At 39.6% G+C, this 21,878-nt stretch overlaps 1 protein-coding gene across 2 annotated transcripts in view; it reads left to right on the forward strand.

Annotated features, from left to right (window-relative positions):
- The window catches only part of galnt2 (UDP-N-acetyl-alpha-D-galactosamine:polypeptide N-acetylgalactosaminyltransferase 2), a 56,677-nt gene extending 35,686 nt beyond the window's left edge, over positions 1 to 20,991 (forward strand). Inside the window, exons 3-16 of one of the 2 annotated variants that reach the window (XM_078251178.1) lie at positions 5,030 to 5,183; positions 7,231 to 7,329; positions 7,432 to 7,499; positions 7,584 to 7,649; positions 7,797 to 7,918; positions 9,722 to 9,809; positions 10,408 to 10,495; positions 10,688 to 10,791; positions 12,116 to 12,242; positions 16,317 to 16,409; positions 17,209 to 17,292; positions 17,789 to 17,942; positions 19,577 to 19,696; positions 19,839 to 20,991. In XM_078251178.1, the coding sequence (XP_078107304.1) occupies positions 5,030 to 5,183; positions 7,231 to 7,329; positions 7,432 to 7,499; positions 7,584 to 7,649; positions 7,797 to 7,918; positions 9,722 to 9,809; positions 10,408 to 10,495; positions 10,688 to 10,791; positions 12,116 to 12,242; positions 16,317 to 16,409; positions 17,209 to 17,292; positions 17,789 to 17,942; positions 19,577 to 19,696; positions 19,839 to 19,994 (1,523 nt within the window). In that variant the 3' untranslated portion in view covers positions 19,995 to 20,991. The remainder of the gene's footprint in view (positions 1 to 5,029; positions 5,184 to 7,230; positions 7,330 to 7,431; positions 7,500 to 7,583; positions 7,650 to 7,796; positions 7,919 to 9,721; positions 9,810 to 10,407; positions 10,496 to 10,687; positions 10,792 to 12,115; positions 12,243 to 16,316; positions 16,410 to 17,208; positions 17,293 to 17,788; positions 17,943 to 19,576; positions 19,697 to 19,838) is intronic. The other variant, XM_078251186.1, reaches the window with a different exon arrangement.
- The last annotated feature ends 887 nt before the right edge of the window (positions 20,992 to 21,878 follow it).

Below are 21,878 nucleotides of genomic sequence, written 5' to 3' on the forward strand. Positions count from 1 at the left end.
GGAAAATGCATCCCAGCTGTGTGTGCATGGCTGATACTGTACACCACAGTGATGTCTCTAGAAGGTATTCCACATCATGTCCCCACAACCAAAACCATTTCCTTTTTAAAATATGTTAACACAGTGGCATAGTTTGATGACCAGTAGAGCATGAACAACCTATGTTTAAATAACCACAGAGAACGAGAAGACAATTCAACACAGTTGTGTGATGCAAATTTAAAATGTTGTAGCTATCCAAAATAATTCAAGTATCTGTCTTATTCTCGCCGCAAACCCAGAGCAGAGTAGAAGAGTCACAACAGAAGGAGCTTCTGAGCCGTAATTTGTCATTCAGCTCTCATCCTCAGCTCGACTCACAGCAGCCTCCTTCAAAGCCCGTGACCTGCGAAAGCTGAACACACTCTCTTATCTGATCCAGCGGTGGAAATGGAATCCAATTTGAATGTTGAAGTGGGGGCATTTCAACTTCAGGGTGACTTCACACGATTACAACAATGGCAGCGTATCGCAATATCACGAAAGAAGAAGAGGGAAAGTGGTGAAAAGAAAAGGGAGAACAAGGAGACTGGGAGAGTGAAGGATAAAAAAAGATGGATGATAAAGTCATGAAAGAATGTGGCGGCAAGGAAAGTGAAGGAGTGAGATCTGAGGTTGTTCGGAAGTGCATTTATGCTCTTTCTTATTTAAATAGTCACCAGAATAAGTGTGTACTTATCTGTTTTCTGGTACTGTGTGCCCTGACTAAAACAATTCATTCAAAAAGGTGGCACTTAATAAAAAAACAATTTCTTTTAAATGTTTTACAATGAAGATTTGAGAAATTGTTTTTGGTAATGCACCAAGTAAACCTCATTACTATGAATATTTGAAGAACTGTTTTTGTCAGTGTGCTTTCTTTTTAAATGCTTTTTAAAGTTTTTATTTTATTTAGATTTCTATTCTAGACCAGTCGACTGAACTTGCTTGCCTTTCACCTGAATAATAAATGTTGTTGACATCTCAAGTAAACATGAACATCCTGACCTAGCCGAAAAACCTCTTGGCCTTAGAAATACTAATTTAATCAAACAAAATAAAATAAAAAATAAACTCAAGGTCCACTTACTGGCAGTTTCCACAGTGGTCTTTATCAGGGAATGACGTTTGGAGACTTTAACTCTCGCAGATGGTCTTCTACCCCCATATATGAGTCTTCAGCCACCTGTTACTAGGTGACTGTAAAGTTCCACTTTTGGGTCTTGCAACAGGTGATTGCAACAGAACCAACCGACTCCATTGAAAGAGCTGGAAAAAGACAGCAAAGGGACCTTCTGTTTAAGGCTGCAACCAAAACCAAATTAATCTGTCCATTTATTTTTTATGAAATAATAATGGTCTTTGTCTTAAAAATGGTGAACAGTGGCCATCAAAATTTCCTACGGGTTGGGTAATGCTCAATCAAAACTAGTTAGTAAGACGTGTTGACCAACCTCTGCAGAAATCCAAAGGGGTTATAGGTGTTCCAAACAGCCACACTCGAAGACGGAGTGAAAGCCGGCCGTCAGAGAGATGGGGGAGAGGCAAAGCTATTCAGCCATCTGAAAAGCACTTCTGACCGAGTTTACTGGCACCTTAAGGCCCAAGATGACACCTTCAAATTGTTGTTTTGTTCGACCAACGGCCCAGATATTTAGTTTACAATTATAGAAAAAAGGAAAAGGCAGCAAATCCTCACAATTGGGAGTCTGGATGCAGAAAATGAATTTAAGGATGAATCAATTATTAAAATACTTGCCCATTCATTTTCTGTCAATTGACCAATCTATTAATTAAGTAATCATTTCAGCTCTTCTTGTGTTAAGATTGTTGTGGCTCAGGTGGTAGACATGGTCGTCTATCAATCGGAAGGTTGGCGTTTTTTCCCCCTGGCAGTCTACTTGTCGAAGTGTCCTTGGGCATAGTCTATATCCTTGACGTTCCACTTCCGGGATTGGTCCAGTGCCGCAGGAAATTCCGCCGGATGCATGTATGTCTGTTTCCTTCCGCTTTCTTTGTGTTGGAATTTTAAACTCTGGTGGATTTATGAGGACTATGGTTAACTGCTCCTCAGATCTCTGCAGGGTAAACTGCTAAGCTATATGTCCAATCTGAGTATTCCCTTGCACGCCTATTTTACAGCGGTTCCGTGCAGAGCTTAGCGCCGCCCATGACGATTGTGATTGGTTTAAGAAATGCCAATACCCCAGTACACGTTTTTCTCCCATCCCGGAATGCTGTGTGGAGTTGCCAGACCCTCCTCCGCTCCTCAGCGAGTGGATGGTCTGTCAAAGCGAGACTACCTTGGGCAAGACACTGAACCCCAAATTGTTCCCGATGCTGCACCGGTGGTGTTTGAATGTGCATGAATGTTTATCTAATGAGCAGGTGGCACCTTGTATGGCAGCCTCAGCCACCAGTGGATGCATGTGTGTATGTGTTACTTTGTAGTAGTAGTCGTTAAAACTAGAAAAGCGCTATATACTGTAAGTGCAGTCCATTGTTTTGTCAAATACAACTGTGTAACTTTGGTTACAGGTGAAGCACACTTTTCACCACATCCATCAAAGATGCTGGGTGTGAAACACTGCTTTTCAGCCTGGTGTGAAGTTGCTCTTCAAGGTTTTATTTGGATCATTTTCAGGGAGTGAATCAAACGAGCATTGGTGTTCTCTGAGGGGTAGAGTTTATGGTTCAGATCAAGAGCGAGTCTTGCCTGCCAGTTACCATCGGCACCAGAAAGTGTTGCAACAAACAAAAACAAGCAGTCAGCAGCTGTGGGTGGAAACAGCTTCGGTGACAAGAGGCCGAGGGAGATCGAAAACCGTCCAACAGACTACACCTTTTACTGGTACCAGACAGTATAGCAAACCACCAGCTGGGTCTAGATGGGTGTACCTGCTAAAGAGAGGATTGGAAAAATGATAGCTGGATGAGTAATCCCAGTGAGAAAGCCAACAGTTAATCTGTTTTGGGTGGTTCAGGGAACAAAGAAAAAGGAGGATTGAAAGAGAAAGTGTTCACAGTCTGAGCTAAAGACTCGCATTGTGAGAAGTTGAAACATTAATTTCACTACATGAATTACTTGCTGCCACTAAACATACAGTAGATATCAGCAAGGACATCACACACTGACACGTACGGCAGTGTCAGATGCACCGCTATACAGTTGCAGGCAGATTGTTGTGAGCTTTACCTAATTAGCATGCCACACACATTCACATGCTGTCAGAGCAGACACTCTCGTCAGGCTCCGTTTCTCTCTGTCTTTCTCTCCCTGTCATACACACACTCATCCATACTGAAAGAGAGTGTAATCTCACATTGCCATATGCTTAACACAAGTCATTAGCATAGCAGCTGCACCCGGTTAAATTATTCGTGTGTGTCTGTGTTTTAGTAGTCAGTGATAAACTGTAGAATTAAACATGAAAACTTTCTCTGTTTAGTGTGCAATGATCTCCTTAATCCGGTCAGACAGACACAATGTTGTGTGTGTGTGTGTGTGTGTGTGTGTGTGTGTGTGTGTGTGTGTGTGTGTGTTTGTGTGTGTGTGTGTGTGTGTTTAATAATGGTTAATGTTTTCTACACTCATATTTCAGGCTGCAGTAAATTGCTAAATTCAGTATGATTTTCTTTCTTGCTCAGTGCACAGCATAATACATTTTCTTTTCATGTTTTCTAGCTTTGTTAAAGTAGTCTGGCTTTCTCTTCTGAATTCTGCATAGTCTGAATATAAGCAGCAAAAATCTCATGTCAGCTTTCCTCAGTGCCATGTTGCCACCTTGTCAAGCAGCAGTTTGAAGCAGCGAGGTTTTCCTTCTTGTCAGTCGTGAAGGATTCTTGCATCAGCCAGGCTGCTGCCTACATTTCATATTCCCGCTGATGTATAATCCTGAAACACATTTTCAGCCTTTGTGAAGGTTTAAACTTCATGCTTGGTGCCGGCTTTTATTTTTGGATATGCTGTATTTATTTAATATGCATGTCACCAGAGAGGCACATTGAGAATGTGTTTCTTATTAAAACCTGGACGAACAATTTGTGCTCTCTGCTGGTTTAGTGTTTATCTAAAAGTTGAATGAGAAATTACTTCTATTTCCAACCATTTTGCTCTTTATCCAGCTATTAAACAACACAAGCTAAAACATATGTATAAATCAATCCTGTAACCTGCGAATTTTAGGGTCAGCAACATGGTACAGTAGTGTGTTATTGTACATCCTGTTTGCTTTGTCCAAAATACCATGTAGTGCTCACTGCTCATCGAGTCTGGATTTATTTTAACGTGCTCATATTATGCTTTTTGGCTTTTTCCCTTTCTTTTATTGTGATATATATATATATATATATATATATATATATATATATATATAATTTATTTATTTATTATAAAAGTGTGTGCATGTTATAGGTTTACAAAGTGAAAAAGCCCAAAGTCCACCTCAGAGGGACTTACCATCTCCAACAGAAAACACTGTTCACAAACTGCTCCAAACAGCTCTATTGTAGTCCAGCCTTTACTTCCATGACAAACGTCACTTTGTAACACACGTTATAATGCTCGCCTAGCTGCTAGCGTGGCACGCCCTCATACTCTGCAACTGACTGGGTAGCAGTGCTTACCTAGCTACTGCGCATGTGCGACTCCCAACCAAGATGGAATAAAAGTGAGATGTCTCACTCTGTAGCTAAAACAGAGAGCTCAACACACAGGGTGAAAAGAGGAGCCCCAGCAATGTGCAGTACAACAAAAATATGGTATTTTTTGAAAATCAAACCATGTAAGCCTATTCTGGTACAACCTCTAAATACAATTATGAACCTGAAAATGAACATAATATGAGCACTTTAAATTTAGAAATATCTGGATTTTTTTAGTCTTTCCACCCTCCATTTAACTTAAACCACAAGTGGCAAATAACAAAGAAGACAATACCAAAATAGTGTGTCCTTCCAACTTCCATTGACATTAATTGGCAATGTGCTTAATATGGTTCTGTGTGTCCAGGTAAGGTGCGCTGGCAGGATTTTGACCAGGATCTGTACGTTGGAGCCACGGTGGTCAGACCGGGTCAAGATCCGTACGCCAGGAACAAATTCAACCAGGTGGAGAGTGACAAGCTCCGTATGGACAGAGCCGTGCCTGATACGAGACATGACCAGTATGTATCTCTACTATTACACAGACTGCGTCTTTCTGTCCCTCTTAACTTTATTATTGCATGGATAATTGCAGCGATTGTGTGTACATACTGTCCTTTGCTGCCCATCTATTTGATAAATTGGTACTACAGTAGTCCAGAGACGATCTCTTGGAAACTCCCTCTATTGTAGTCTATCAGACAAGTATTGTTCACTGCCTGCTCCATTCATAACATAAACCTCTGGCTTTAGCTATCAATTTTTCTAATTGCTAAATGGACGTGGTCACATGGAGACAAAAATAAACCATTGCACAATATCTATTGGATCTTTTTATTGGAATAACATGTTTTAGTAAGCTTGATTTATATGTCTCTCCTGAATTATTATGCAGGATATATTGGTCATGCACAAAATTTTATATTTTCATTTAAAGTTTTAATCCATGATGCTATTTCAGTCCTTGTAAAAATGTAAGTTACAGTTTAGCCTTAAAGCTCTCTGACATTAGCAGAATCCAGGTTTTTAACTGAGCAGAGTACGAGTTCTGTCCAATGCCACAGCTCCTGCTCTCATCTCATCATTTTCTTTAATAAAGCAGAAATACGTTGAAGTAAAATACATTCTGTGTTACCGGCTGTGTTACTCACCTGTCTAACTAGTTAGGATGCTCCAAAACACACTGAACCTATTCTGAGTCAGAGTTTTAGTTTCTAGCACATTGCAATACATTTAATGTTAACATTTTTGATGTGATGCTGAACTTGTTTTTAGAGTCTGTTTAACATACACAATGGGCTTCATGCAAGAACCACTCGTTCAAACTGATTTGTTCTAAAGTGGCACATTTGAGACATTTAAGAGAATTTGTGGTGTTTTCTCGTGCACAGAATATTCTTTTTAGGTATTATCGGAATTCGGAGTGGTGCAGACCTGTCATAGGAGTCTTCTATAGAGACACAGAGGAAAATATACATACATTTTACCTGGAATCTTAAAGCCTTTATCAGAATGAATTTGGAGTTTAAATATGATTCCTAAATTATCTAAAACTAGAAGGGCATTCAGTAGGCGCAGTCAGGAACACATTTTTTTCGATTATTCCAACACAAGATGAATGCAGTACAAATGTCATATCTGGCAATGTTATTGCCCCATGATCCAAAATTGATAGATTCTTCCTTGGCCCATGTTCCACCAAGTTTCATGAAAATCAGGCCAGTAGTTTTTCCGTAATCCTCCTGACCGACAAACAAACGGGTAAACCGAACCGAAAACATAAGCTCTTTGGCAGAGGAAATAAAGACAAACTAATGCAAAATGTGAGACCCAGTGATTTGTAAGTTTAGGTGTAAATCAACTTGAGACACAAAGAAGTGAATGTGCTGCCAACACTGTGCTCCTACTACAGTATGTCATTGTATTTGTGTTTTTATTCCTGCAGTATCTGTCTAGATGCACACTGTGTGGTTCAAAGACTATTTTTTTTATTTTTATAAAGGCAGTGGTCTGGCCTCTACAGATATATTGACCTTACTTAGACAGCTAGAGCCATTAGCCTACTAAAAGAGCAGGGATTTGTCTCCCATTGATCTGGTAGAGATTTGTCATTTGTGCAGCATGCAGCAGCACTGATTGTGAAGGTTTCCCAGCAAAAGGTTGTTTTTTTTCAGGCAAGGGCCACTTCATCAGTGCTTTCAACACAAGATCAAAGACCTTGTAGGTTTATTCTACAACTATATAACACACATCAGCACCAGAAATGTACAGGAGAATGTTAATCTGAAGATTGGTGCAGCTGCATATTGACTGAAACGCTGACAGATGTGGTACAGGGACAAAAGGCGTGCGTGCGTGCCTCAGTGTGTACTGAATCCTATTTATTGTGTTCATGTATCCAGAATCTGTTTAGGGAGCAGTTCCAGCTCGCAGCTTTGCTCACACGTTCAGCTGTGCGTAGGAGTGTTTGTGCATGTGTGCATTTGTATTATACATTTAGGCATATATGTTTTTGTGTATTGTTTTTGTCTGTATATTCCTAATTGTGATGGTTTCTTGTGTATGTAGTTGCAGACATAAACAATGGAAGTCAGACCTGCCGGCCTCCAGCGTCGTCATCACTTTCCACAATGAAGCTCGCTCTGCTCTGCTGCGGACTGTGGTCAGGTAGGTAAATGGTGTGTGCTGTCCACTTAAAAAAAGTTCCTATTTTGATTTTTGAGCATTTTTTAATACGTTCCTATAAATTTCCTTACGTTCTCTGTTTAGTGTTCTGAAGAAAAGTCCATCTCACTTGGTCAAAGAGATCATTCTGGTTGACGACTACAGTGATAACGGTGAGTAATGCACGCAAACAAATTGTACAAAAAAACAAACCTAATAAGATCAGTGTGTAAATCAATGCTTTATGTGTGTTTCAGCGGAGGACGGAGCGCTTCTGGGGAAGATTGAAAAAGTGCGCGTGCTGAGAAATGACCGCAGAGAAGGTAGTGAGAAGAAGGGAAGAAGAAAGTTTTATATCATTCAAACAAAACCGCTCACTGCTGTTTCATGAATGCAATTATTCACCCCGGGTTTATGGTTGGAGGTGAAATCATTCTAAATGTGTTTTTTGTAACTGATGTTTCCCTCAGGACTGATGCGTTCGAGGGTCCGTGGTGCAGACGCCGCCACGGCACCGGTCCTTACATTCTTGGACTCTCACTGTGAATGTAATGACCACTGGCTAGAGCCGCTACTGGAGAGAGTGGCTGAGGTACACACACACACACACACACACACACAAATAAAGTAAAAGAAGTCATTTTTTTGTGTTGTGATGTTTAAGAGAAACAGATTTGATTTGATTTGTTCTATACGTCTATCAGTCAACACACACTCTGTAGAGCAGCACACCATTTGGTGAAGTCACTCTAGTTTGACCTCCTTCTTTCTCTAAACACTGCTTGTCAGGCTTCTTATAAAAGTGAAGGCAAAATACATGGCAACAGCCCTCAACTGTTTATATTTTAATCCACTTTGTTCTAAAGCATCAATTTATTACTGTCAATTTTTTTTTTTATTCGTATGCACTTTATAGTTGTATAGTTCCATTGTAACTGTACTTTAAAACGATGTGACATAATGTAATTTGGCCTAAGAAAAAAAACACCAAACCAATCACAAAATAGAAATGTTTCCTGAGTCTATCTACGTAAGTGTTTCAAAGATGAACTGTTTTACAGTGCTCAAAATTGGATCACAACGGTGATAATGTTGGTCGTATTTGTAGAGGAATTAGTTTTTTCCTTTCATTTTTCACATAGAGGTCAGGGTCAGCTACAAAGCAGCACCCCTGGAGCTGGTAGTCAGTGTTTTGTTAACATCCAAGTGAAAAACAAGGTGCACATGACTCGAATAACACAGGAATGTTTGGACTCTCATTATAAAAGCACACATTTCCTTTTCAGATTTGGAATACATTATTGTCTGTTAGATTTGCATAAAATGGAAATTGGTCTTTGGCACTGGCATATAAGACAACACACACCATACACAACAATTATGCATCTTAAAATCTGTGGCAGTAATAAAAGGGATGATGAGTGGATTGTTCTTTCACTGGCATATACATCTATCAAAAAATCACAATAATGCATTATTTAACAATACAAAAAATACATTAAAATAAATGATGGTGTTGGTTGCAGAATGTACTAAAAAGCATTCTTAATGATGTGTCATGATTAAAAATGTCTTTCTTCTATTGAAATTAAAATGTGGTGTTCAAGTCAGAAAGTATATAAGCCAGTGATTCAGTAGATCAGAACTTTCCCTAATGCGTTGAGGAAAAAAATGCTGAAGAAGGAAAATCCTTAAACAGAATAAACATGAACTCCATTACAGATTAAATGTTTGTTGATATTTGAAGTGAATTCTTTTAGTAATGACTTGAAAGGGAACTTTTTGATTAAATGTAATCTCAGACTGAAGTGAGAAACTGTGTTCTTGAAATATTTATCTGATAAGACTGAAAATAGTCTGATGATTCTGCGTTTGATCCTCCCAAACATGGTGTTTTGTCAGTCCCTAGTTAAGAAACGCCTGGAGCCAATTTTTAAACATTTTGCTGTCAGAGTTATTGACCTTGCTTTTCTTTGCTTTAGTTGCACTTCTAAATGGTGAATCACGCAAAACAGAAAGAAGGAAACATGCAATCTGTGTGGGTGAAACCTCATGTGTCATATCAAAAGGCTTCAACCCAAAATAAATAAACCCACTCAGTACCTGGAGGATTGTTTCTGTTGTTGTCATTCTGGCCACTGGAGCAATCATTTCTCTAAACTACTGTGATGTGTGTCTCTGGTAGCGATTTAGTGTAGAAAAGACAGAGCTGCTTTACTTTCAGATCTACTTCATAAACACAGTATAGAGGGTAAACTAAACATATGAATCATTGGTGTTGAGGGAAATATTTACTTCTATTCTAGACGAAACATGTTTCAAATGTCTTATTTGTTAGTTGTCCAGAGCCCAAAAAGTTCTAATGAATTATTTTGTCTCTGTCCTTCCATCTCAGGACAAGAGCAGAGTAGTTTCTCCTATCATTGATGTCATCAACATGGACAACTTTCAGTACGTAGGAGCCTCAGCTGATCTGAAAGGAGGTACAGTACACGAGTAGAGAGATACATGAACACACACACACACACACACACACACACACACACACACACACACACACACACACACACACACACACACACACACACACACACACACAATGTCCTGTGTGGTTCAGTACTACCAGCATAAATACCTGTTGTTTTGGTATCCTGTGCTCAGTTTTCACTTAGGAAAAACACTTCTGCAAAGTATACACCCAGCACGTTTAGTTTTACGGCTTCCTGGACATACACTGTGTCTTCCACACTGCTTACTGATTCAAACTGGATTTTAAAGTATGTAGCACATTCATACTGATAAAGTGACTTTTATATTCTGTCCTATGCTTTCTGGTATTAGTATATAGTGTAAAATTGGGACACAACTATTTACATTGTCAGGTTTAGGGGTTGCACGCTCTGTGCTGACACATGAACACATACAGACATGTCAAATTGGGAAACTGCAGATGTATCCAGTCAACTCATCTGAACCTGCCGAATCTAATTAAGACTGCTACTTAATCCCAACTAATGGTCATAATGGCTGTGTGTGTGCGTGTGCGTGTGTGCGCATGTGTGTACGTGCGTGCGTGTGTAGGTTTTGACTGGAATTTGGTGTTTAAATGGGACTACATGACTCTAGAGCAGAGACGAGGCAGACAAGGCAACCCCATCGCCCCCATAAAGTAAGACAGACACACGTGATTATACACAACTGACGCACTTTTGTTTGCCAGTTTCCACTGACTACTAATCTCTCTCTTTTCCTCGCTCCATCCACCTGTCCTCTCTCTCTCTCTCTCTCTCTCTCTCTCTCTCTCTCTCTCTCTCTCTCTCTCTCTCTCTCTCTCTCTCTCTCTCTCTCTCTGCCCATGCAGGACTCCAATGATAGCAGGAGGTCTATTTGTCATGGATAAGGAATACTTCGAGCTTCTGGGAAAGTATGACATGATGATGGATGTATGGGGAGGAGAAAACCTTGGTGAGTGCTGCAAATTCAGTACAGTCACAGTGGAGCATGAAGTCAGGAGAATCACAGTAGACTGGTAATGGTGGGTAGGAGATGAAAGTATGACACAGTAATGGATGTCAGAGGAATAGAAAATCTAGGTGAGTGAAAGAAGAAAAAAAAACAAATATAGTGTGATTAAGAGGGGGAAAGTAAAGTGGCAGGTAGAGAAAATAAACGAAAACTACTGTCAGCATTTACCATCGATACACTTGGCTGCTGTAATATGATGCCCCCTGACTGTCTCATTCTCTAATTATCAGCCAGGTGACAGACGTGTCAGGGGTTTTGCCAGAGCCATTAAAGAAATTGTTTGACATTTTTGGAAATGCAATTATTAGCTTTCTTGCAAGAGTTAGATGAGAAGATTGATACCAGACATCTCTCAGCCTGTATGCTAATATATGAAGCTGCATCCAGTAAGCTTAGCAGCTTTCCTCTGTTTCCAGTCTTTGTGCTAAGCTAAGCTAACCGACTGCTTGCTGTAGCTTCATATGGTTGTCACTTCTCATCTATATCTCAACAAGAAAGCAAATACACTGCAAACCTATTTCCCAAAATGTCAAACTATTTATTTGGGTCTTAAACAGGCACGCATTTGTAATGTCTGTCTATCATGAATGCTTTTGGCTTTAAAAACAACAGATTTCTGCTCGCTTCTAAAATCTCAACTGTCACTTGAGATTTGGTACTAAAGTAGCACCAATAATGTGTCTCAAGCAGTGATCAACTCATGAGCTCATCTTGGGTTTCCGTGCCAAGAACATGATAAAAGAGCATGAAATCCTTCAGTAATTTGGTAGTCATATCTGGGTAAAAGAGTCTTCCAGACTACAGTTGATCTTCAGAAAATTACAGTGTTAATGTGATAATGATTATAGTCGGTATGAATAAAAATAACCATAGTGTACACAATAGAAACAGCACAATGAGATAATAACAGCTGTGTCTCCCTGTTGCTTTTGTCTAAAAAAATCATCAAGAGTAAACGGAATGATTCATGTTTCTTTCAAGACGACACCATGATATAGAACTGGATATTGACTTGGCTTGAATTCAGTTACTGGTTTACTTCGTTTACACAACACTCATTCAAATGAAGACAGTGTTGGAGGGGGAACCCGACAATATCAACACACTGAAAACATTGAGGTGCAGATTTCCAGCGTTAACCATAAGACTTCTTACATACTACTTATAATAATCCACTGTGATATTTTTATGGAAACAGTTTGCTGGAACAAATGTGTTATGACCTGTGTGTGTGTCTGTGTCTGTCTGTCTGTCTGTCTTTCAGAGATCTCGTTTCGGGTGTGGCAGTGTGGTGGCAGTCTGGAGATCATCCCATGTAGCAGAGTTGGCCACGTCTTCAGAAAGCAACATCCATACACCTTCCCTGGGGGCAGCGGGACTGTGTTTGCAAGGTAACACACACACGCACACACACACCAAGGGGATTGAACACTCATTAACCCTCCAGGCTCCACCTATCACACTCGTTCATTAATTTACTGGAGAACAATATTTCCCATTCACACATGTCGCATTGCTGCCATTTATTTAGTCTGTACTGGATCTTTTGTGCTTCTCTTGTGTGTCAGGTATTATTATTAATGGTGTGTAAGCGCGGGGTTTGCGGTTCGATCCCCAGCTCCTCCAGTCCAAATTGAAAGCAATTAGGCAAATTTCCCAAAATATCAAACTATTCCTTTAAAGTAAATATTTGAAACATGCCCAGTGCTAAGGAAGATCAAATGGACCTTTTCTCAATGCTTAAACTAAACCACAATATTACAATAACCATAACCCCAACTGGCATCTAATCTAATTTAATATCTAATATCAGTGTGCTAATATATTGTGCATCTCTTGTTTGGGATATGCTATGATTATTTTCTTTGGTATTATTTTTTGATTTGGGGCGATTTTTTTTCTCTCTCTACAACACTCTTTAGACTTTTTTAAGTACTGTTGTGAACACTGGAACATACATTATTGAGTTTTACTACAGCTTTGAGAATTAAACCAGTGTTTGATAATTAAAACCAAGCAGCAACAATTAAAACGCAATAAAAAAGTAATCACAGGGAAAATTGGCTTCAGATTGATAAAGAATGCTCTTTTTAAATATATAAGAATAGTTTTTGTATGTGCTTCCCTTTAGAGCTCTGGTAATTGTGACACCATAATCAGCGAACATCAGTAATGGGAAACATGATACTATTGATCTCTGCTTTGAAACAGTCTCCAAACACAAGTAACAACCCATGGAAACGAGCCCGACGAACCCTTATGGTCCTGATTAAGAACTTCAAGAAACAGATAACAGGGAATTTAAAGCGGCTGCGGTTGCTCTGGTCCTCCCTATGACGTTCATAGTACTGTGGAAAAAAACAAGAAATGAAGGGCGTAATAGTCCAATAACGTGGAGTATCTTTGGCCTCATCTCTATTTTAAGTTGGTGTCTACAATGGTCACTTTGCAGATGAAAATGACCATATGTTTCCTGAAGGCTGTGACCAACAGGGATGCTTAAGATAGAAATGAATCCAACGGCACAAGTAAAGAGCACTGACATCTTAATAATACTTATCCACTGGGGTAATTCTTATACATTGTGAATGGACCCTGAGCTGGATGAAAGCAAAAAGTGAAGACTCCAGTGGATATGTATGAACTTCAACATTAGATCAAACCGTTTCAGATCTTATTATAACATGCTGGCTATGGATGTGACCCTGCCATTTTAGCTTAGACATGTCCTGTGGACCACATTTCTGCAGTCTCAAAAGTAGTTGCATAACCCTTTTCAAAATATAATTTATTAATTAATGGGAGCTGTGGCGTTCTCGTGTATCAGCCTCAACAATGGAAACACGCCATGCAGAACAGCTTCATCTGTGCTTTGAGGCTGCTTCAGTTCGTCATCGTCTTGCCCTTCTAAAGCCCCAGACACCCTCCCTGTGTCTGCTGCCAGTGACCCTGGGGAGCTATGACAAGACAATGCATGTTTTTTTTCTGCTTGGATGGCTTTATAAGTGTACTGGGAGCAGCATATGAAGTTCCCTTGGAGTTTCCTTGCCGTCTTGTTTGTAATAATTAACATTTTCCATACAATACACTATAAAACGTGGCTATATTTGACGCATCATAAGACCTTCTGTCAGTCTTTGCGGTTACAACTTCTTCAGATGTTTTATGACAGTCAGCTGGGGCCTGTCTCATGATGCACTATTAATAAAGTTTAGATCTTCAACTAACAATTATTTTCAACATTGATTGATCTGGCGATTGCTTTTTTAAATGTATTATCGTTTGGTCTAAAAACTGTAAGAAAATGCCAATCACAATTTTCTAAAACCTAAAATGAAGTCTTCAGAGAGCTTTTTTTTGTACGACTGACAGTCCAAAAGCCAAAGGTGTTCAGTTTAGTTTAGTTTATTTCGATCACATAGATACACATCACATACATAACATAAATGGTGAAAAATGTCACCTTAATTCATACAGTGTCATCTTAACTCATTTCTAATCAAGAGTGACCGAAAAGGTGTAGGTTGAAGCATTTGCTTACTACACCTACCCTTTTTACATTCTTTTATTTATATTTTGTACTTAGGTCCCTCAGAATCTTATAAATCTTATTAAATGTATTTATTATTCATTTTTGTATGTTATATACATGTTACATATTAACACACATATTACGTGCAGAAGATATGAAATGAAACAAAATACATTCTTATACACATTGCCATACATGCCTCACTTTTATATTTGTTTAGCATCTTCTTTTTTAGTACTTTAAAAAAAAAAAATCTTTGTAGCGTGTTACACATTTTTATTTCCTAATCTAAAACATTCCACATTTTTACTCCTTTTGCCGATATACATCTTTGTTTTACATTTTTTCTAATCTTTATCTTTGTCAACATGCACTTTCTTCTTAGTTTATACTTGCTCTCTCTAATCCGAAACAGCTTCTGGATACAGTCTGAAACTATCCTATTTTTTACTTGATACATTATTTGCATTGTTTTGGACTCCACCAAGTCTCCACATTTAAGTGTGTGTGAGTTTATAAATAATCTGTTGGTTCATGATATTCTGCTCTGTTAATGAGTCTTATTGCTCTTTTTTTTGTAATATAAAAATAGGGTTAGTAATTGTTGCCATGTTTCCCCATATTTCCACATAATATGTAATGTATTACAATATTAAGGAACAGTACAATATGAAATTGAAGATTTGAGCACATCTTTTGTTTTATGTAATATCGCAATAAACATTACTATCAATAAAGACCAAAAAGCATCAAATCCTCAAAATTGAGAAGTTGAAACAAGGGAATGTTTGGTATTTTTGCTTTTTATTCATCCATCCATCCATCTTCGTCCGCTTATCCGGTATTGGGTCGCGGGGGGAGCAGCTTTTTATTCAATTCAATTCAATTTGATTTATAGTATCAAATCATAACAAATCATACAATAATAAGAGTTATCTCAAGACACTTTACAGATAGAGTATGTCCAGACCACACTCTCTAATTTACAAAGACCCAACAATTCCAATAATTCCCCCAAGAGCATGCATTTAGTGCAACAGTGGCGAGGAAAAACTCCTTTTAGGCAGAAACCTCGAGTGGTGAGGAAAACTTCCTTTTAGGGAATTTCCTTTTTGCGACTGAAGCAATTATCCAAATGGCTGCTGATTCATTTTACTGTCAATCAATTGATTAATCAACTAATTGTTTCAGCTATAATAAAGTTAGCTTGATAACTGTGCTGAGTAAAACACAAAGGGAGTTCACCGTGCTTAGTGGATGTCCTTTCACCAAATGTGGAACATGGACTGGGGGGCTGTTCTGGTTATGCCAACTCAGTAATCCTACTTCATGAGACAAACCCCAGGTATAAAACAGTGCAGCTGCAGCATATTTGCATACAAGTGTTCACTTGCCTTAATGGCAGTACTGTGTTGTTACATCATCAAACACACACACACACACACACACACACACACACACACACACACACACACACACACACACACACACACTGTTGACCAGTGAATGCAGTGACTGGAAAAATAAACATTCACATGTGTCTGTTTAACCAGTGGCATTCTGCCCTCTGGCTGTAGAGATCTATGAAAGACTGAGAGCAGGAGAGAGAGCGTGTGTGCATGGGTTTGTCTGTCTAGTGCCATGTATCTCGGCCACATTTGGAATTCGGTCCAGTTTGGAGATGACTGGTTATTTCTGGGCACAGCTCCCATGCAACATTGACGCACTCTGCCACATACCTTTTATCCTAAATCTGTCCCTGTTCTTCCATCTTCTTCTATCTCTCTGTCTCTCATTTCCTTCTCCAACCATTATTTTTCTCACTTGCTCACTTGGTTTCATATCACCTCTTGCCGTCTTCAATCACACCTCGCCCCATTTTCTCCCTGTCCGTCACCCTTCCCTCATTTGTCGTCTCTCACCTCTCTCTCAGGAACACGAGGAGAGCAGCAGAGGTGTGGATGGATGAGTACAAAAACTTCTACTATGCTGCTGTCCCCTCAGCGAGAAATGTCCCCTATGGAAAGTAAGTACCATTAGTATGAGCCCTACAGAAGCCAGACAGCATAATGTAGCTACATCAAAAAATTCTAAAGGCAGCAACGGGAATTGGCATATTAATTGGATTGCCAATTAGCAGTGTGTCAGCTATAAAAGAAGTCAGACCCCTTTCATTGAAGTGACATGAGGGAGTTAATGTGGCTTAAAAGAGGGCAAAAAGTCAAAAGACTGCCATATTATTTGACATGCAGAAGGAATTAGTGTTAGATTATGACAGCATATGCCAAAGCAAAAGACCATGATGGACACACCCTTTATTTCACTTTATATACTAGCTGACTGCTGCTCTGTTCACCCTTTTCCACTTTTTTCCAGATTAGGCCACACAACAAAAAGTACTTTCACATCCGTACAGTGCAGCTGGACAAAGATAAAAATGCTCATTATGTGACCATGTAGGAACACTCCTGGCATCTCCCTCCAGTGCCAGCCTAAGTTATTTTCCCAAAGGATGCAGAGGTGCCCTAGGCCTCCACGTTCTTCCCTCACAGAAAGGCTATAATTTATAGCCTGACGCGCCATATGGTGTGTTGTCCATTGGAAGCTGATTGGTGCACTAAGCATTTAGTTTAGACACAAACACATTAGGTTGGAGCCTGACAAGATGGATTTTCGTGATATGTGACCCCGCGATTCTCGCATGATCTCGTGATATTGCGAGAATTCAGCTGCCGTGCAAGGCAATATAATTTAATCAATCAATATCTCTCTCTCTCTCTCTCTCTCTCTCTCTCTCTCTCTCTCTCTCTCTCTCTCTCCATCAGTATCCAGAGTCGTTTGGAGATGAAGAAGAGATTAGGTTGCAAGCCATTCAAATGGTACCTGGAGAATGTCTACCCTGAACTGCGGTAAGAAAATTTGAGCAATATGATACGGTACATGGTATGACGCTATGTATAGTATTATGTAATGAGACTAAATGACAGTATTACGAGGACTCAGGTTGTAAGAGACCACAGTATCAGTATGACTGTGATCTCCTGTGTGCTGGGATCTAATGTTTCATCCTAAGACTGTGGTGACACTAATGACTAACCGTACTAGCAATTATGACTCAGGCACATTATTACATTTTGGCAGGTTTGCAATTTGTCACTCACATGAATGAGATTAATAATGCATGAATGTAACAGATTTGAATAATTTCAGATGTAATAAGGTTATATTGCCCTATTTGTCAGAAGAAAAATGGTACAAAACCATTGTTCTCCCTATTGCGCTCACATTACTTCTGTCCTCTTACGTGTTACTTTCAATTTTTTACTATTAAATAATAAAGCCTTTATATCTTTATAGATATGGTATAAGCATGATAGAGTTAATACAGTGTTTGTGTGTGTTCAGAGTCCCAGACCACCAGGACATAGCGTTTGGAGCCTTGCAGCAGGGAGGAAACTGTCTGGACACCCTGGGTCATTTTGCTGACGGGGTGGTGGGGGTCTATGAATGCCACAACGCAGGAGGGAACCAGGTAGCGTTATTACGAGGACACACGCAGGTCAGCTTGTAAAATCCTTTGCTCTAAAGACACCTTGGTGGCACGTGGTGGCACTAGTGGTGGTGAGAACTCAGTGGATTACAGGACTACAGTATTCAACAAATGTTGCATACAATATGTTTTTTTTTTAGCCAGACTGCAGTTACTAAAAAGAGAAAGCATGTTTTTAAACAAAGGTCAGCTGAGACCATAGAATGAGAGTAGACCGGACTTTCCCATTCAAATCAACATAGCAGGATGGTCAAATCAGCAGCCATTTTTATGTGTACTGTTGCCTTGCTGCTAGAGAGGAATTGAGGATTGCTGGATTTAATTGCTTTATATTTTTATTGGTAAGTCATCAAATTCTAGTCATTAAATGATAAAACTAGTGAGTGCAATGCACACTACGGCCCCACTGACGAGTGTTGTCACCCTAACAGTTAACCACAATCCCTATTTTCTCATGAACTAGTTACATGACCAGGACGAACAGTTCAATGTCCGTTCTACTCTAATTCTATTTCTATGAGTGAGACTTAAAGCCAAGTATCATACCTAACCTGCAGTAAGTAAACAGTGAATATTTACATGAATATGTTTTACATATGTTTTTACAATGAATGTAGTCTATATGTCAGTCCAGCTGCAAACTTAACCTGCATACTGAAGCCTCGTTCATACAGAATATCTGCACATGGAAGTATTTTAACATTGTTCTTGGAGGAAGTGCAAGTATCTTGGATCACTTTAAATGTGAAAGGTGTACAGTACATGTGTGTGCATAAGCTCGTACCAGTGTGTTTGTGTCTGTAGTTTCTCAAATAGTTCCTTCCTAAAATAGAATGGCAGGTGTAGTGGTCTTACTGGGAAAACTGGTGTCACATAGCGTCGACAACCATTGACTTCACATATCTGGTTTACCTCCATCATTTTGCAATATTGACAAACTAGCCGTATAAGTAGTTGTTCATTTTTACAACCACATTTTATGGTCTCATATCTAGCTTGAAATGAACTGACGCTCTATTTTAAATACAGCTCCTTAGGCAACATGCTTTAAGGGGGCGCGTCTTGATGCACACTCATAATTCTTTTTGTCAGTTAAAATCAGTAACACAGACACTTGAAATTAAGTCACTGAACCCCACCACTATTACCTGTTGCAGTTTGTTCAATAAGTGCAGTCGGAACCATAATAGAACAAGAGTTCCTTTTTTATGTGTAGATCTAAAGAGCTGGTCTTACATTTCATCTAAGACGTACTGGATCATCCAATGTGATTAAGACATCCTTTGTTCGACTAGTATTTCATATTTTAAGGACGATCTTCTAATGCCACTGTTACTGTTAGTCTTTGCCAGTTGTCATAAGTAAGAAAGTGGACTTAAGAACTTTGTTAAAAAAAACTGTTTGCATACTTTGTTCTTTAAAAAATAGAATGAAAAATAAAAATCCCGTTTAAAGTATTTAGCTGTCAAGTATAAGTACTGTGCATTCTAATGTTCTAAGTATAAAACATCAGATCTGAACATGATATTGGCCAGTGCTCCATATAAAAAGACTTGCTTGCTCAAAACATCCCTAGCCCCAGCATGTGGGCATACAGAAGTGTGTTTATACTAATGTTTTCATATATATACATTTTTGTAAAGGAGTGGGCCCTGACTAAGGATAAGTCAGTCAAACACATGGACTTGTGTCTGACTGTGGTGGACAGAACAGCCGCCTCCCTCATCAAACTACAAGGGTGTCGAGAGAACGACAGCAGACAGGTAAAAACACCCACTTTGGTTGGGCTGTTTATCAGAGCTGTACTCTCGCTTGTAAATTAGTACAAATAGTACCAATGCACATTTGTAACATTTCTATACTTTATCATTAGGTTTATATCATGACGTGTTTGTGTCTCACCAGAAATGGGAGCAGATTGAGTCCAACTCCAAGCTTCGTCACGTGGGCAGTAACCTCTGTCTGGACAGCCACAGTGCCAGGATGGGCGGACTCACTGTGGAGGTCTGCAGCCTGACCCTCAGCCAACAGTGGAAGTTCACCCTCAATTTACAATCATAGGGGGCGCTACAGGCCCTGGAAAGAGCTGGATAACAGATAGGGACATCAACAGACTCTGAAACACAGACAAAGAGATGGAAATAGACTTGAGGAGAAAGACTTGATGGATAAATGGATCCCTCTTGCTCCTCCTCCACGTCTATACACCTCTCCCCCACACTTACCCCTCCCAAAATAACAAAGAGCCACACCCACTGGGGGAGGGGCTTGCAGACCATAATGGAGTAAACCCGTAAACTGACTGAATCTGGTGGATGGATGATGACAGTGATGATCATGATGAGGCTAAAAGCTTTCCATCCAAACTACATACCTCAGTGTTTTTTCATTGATGGTTCCAGAGGCAAATATTGTTCTTTTACTTTCTTTAATGCTGGTGAGGTAGAACTCGTTTTACATTGTAATTATTTTATTTACTTATTAATATTTTTTATTTCTTGCTGTCAACTCTCCACGGAGGTTTTGCAGGAGCTTTTTTTCGCTCTTGAAAGAATGGGACTTTGGTGTTGTTGCTCCTCTACGGTGCTTTCTCTCTTTGTTTCACCACACTGAGCTAGAGCCTGTCACGGCAGACGGAGGCTTTAGGTTGTGGTTTCGGTGAGGTTTGGGTGTAGAGTGAAGTGAAGGGAGGAAATGAACTCGATTCCTTGAGCTTTTCCTCTCGCTTCCTCTCATTTGTTCACAGGATCAACGGAGAAAAGAGAGGCAAAGTGGACAGAAGAATGCGGTCTGTTCTGCTTTGATTTCTACACAGTTTTCACTTCAGATTGTGTTTTGGGGGGGGAGGGTGTTCAGGGAGGAGCTTCTCTGCTTTGGATGGGGCCTGACACCGGTTTAGTTCGGCCGGAGGTGCAGTTCCTGAAACCAGGAAGTGTCTTGAAGCCACCCCTCAGGATTTACTGTTTGTCATCAGGCTGTAGCACTGGCTGCCACAGCATCTTCACTTCTACACCATTATGTCTCTAAAGAAATCTCTTAACAGTCTTCTTTTTTTTTTTTTGTCAAAAAATGGAACCAAATTTCAAATGGATGTTTTTGTGTTTTTGAGCGATTGAAAAAGGTTTTCTTTACATACTCTCGCTGCTCTCTAACTGCTCCCTGTGGAGCGCCTCAGTTTATATATCTTCTTTTCCTGCACAGATCATTTTCTTTGCCGATGTCTAATATTGCCATTGTAGGAAGGTTACTGTCTAATAATCACATCCAAACTGGATTTAATATTGCAGCTTTTTCTCTAGAGATAACAGGTGTTGGCTGCAAAAGCATACCAGTGACATTTATATTACCACCACCCCGAGATGCCCACACAGGACATGACTGAGATGTTTGTTTCTGTACTTTCAACACACACACCTGCCTGCTCTTGCACAGCAATAGAAGGAAACGGCAGCGCTCATATGTGGCTAACATTCCAGGCCTAACATCAGAGGTAAAAGTAAAACCTTGCTTATTCCAGTCTGGGAACAGATGTCATGCAAAAGAAAATAGTTTTAAATTGTATGAAATGTGCATGTGCACATGTGTTTTGAAAAGCTCCTTCTAGCTGCATGTATGACCAACCAGCTCCCACAGGGTCGCCCAGCCTTTTTCTTCATTGTGCCTGTTAGATCAGCCATCTGTTCAATGGGTTGAAACTGCAATAAACAAGGTTTTACTGTTTGTCCTCACTTGGTTTCTGCAAGACGTGAACATATTTTACTGATTGCACAAGTTTTTGATGATAAAAATTACTGATGATCTTGTTTATTTTGGCGAACTACTTTAGGTAAGGTGTTGGTGTCACCAAACAGCATTGTGCCACTTATTAGTCACTGATACTATTTACAGTACATGTATCTGTTTGCTGCTTCATTACCTGATGCCTGTTGTGCATTTTTGCAACAC

This window comes from Sander vitreus, chromosome 1 (assembly GCF_031162955.1).
Source record: "Sander vitreus isolate 19-12246 chromosome 1, sanVit1, whole genome shotgun sequence".
Taxonomy (NCBI): Eukaryota; Metazoa; Chordata; class Actinopteri; order Perciformes; family Percidae; genus Sander; species Sander vitreus.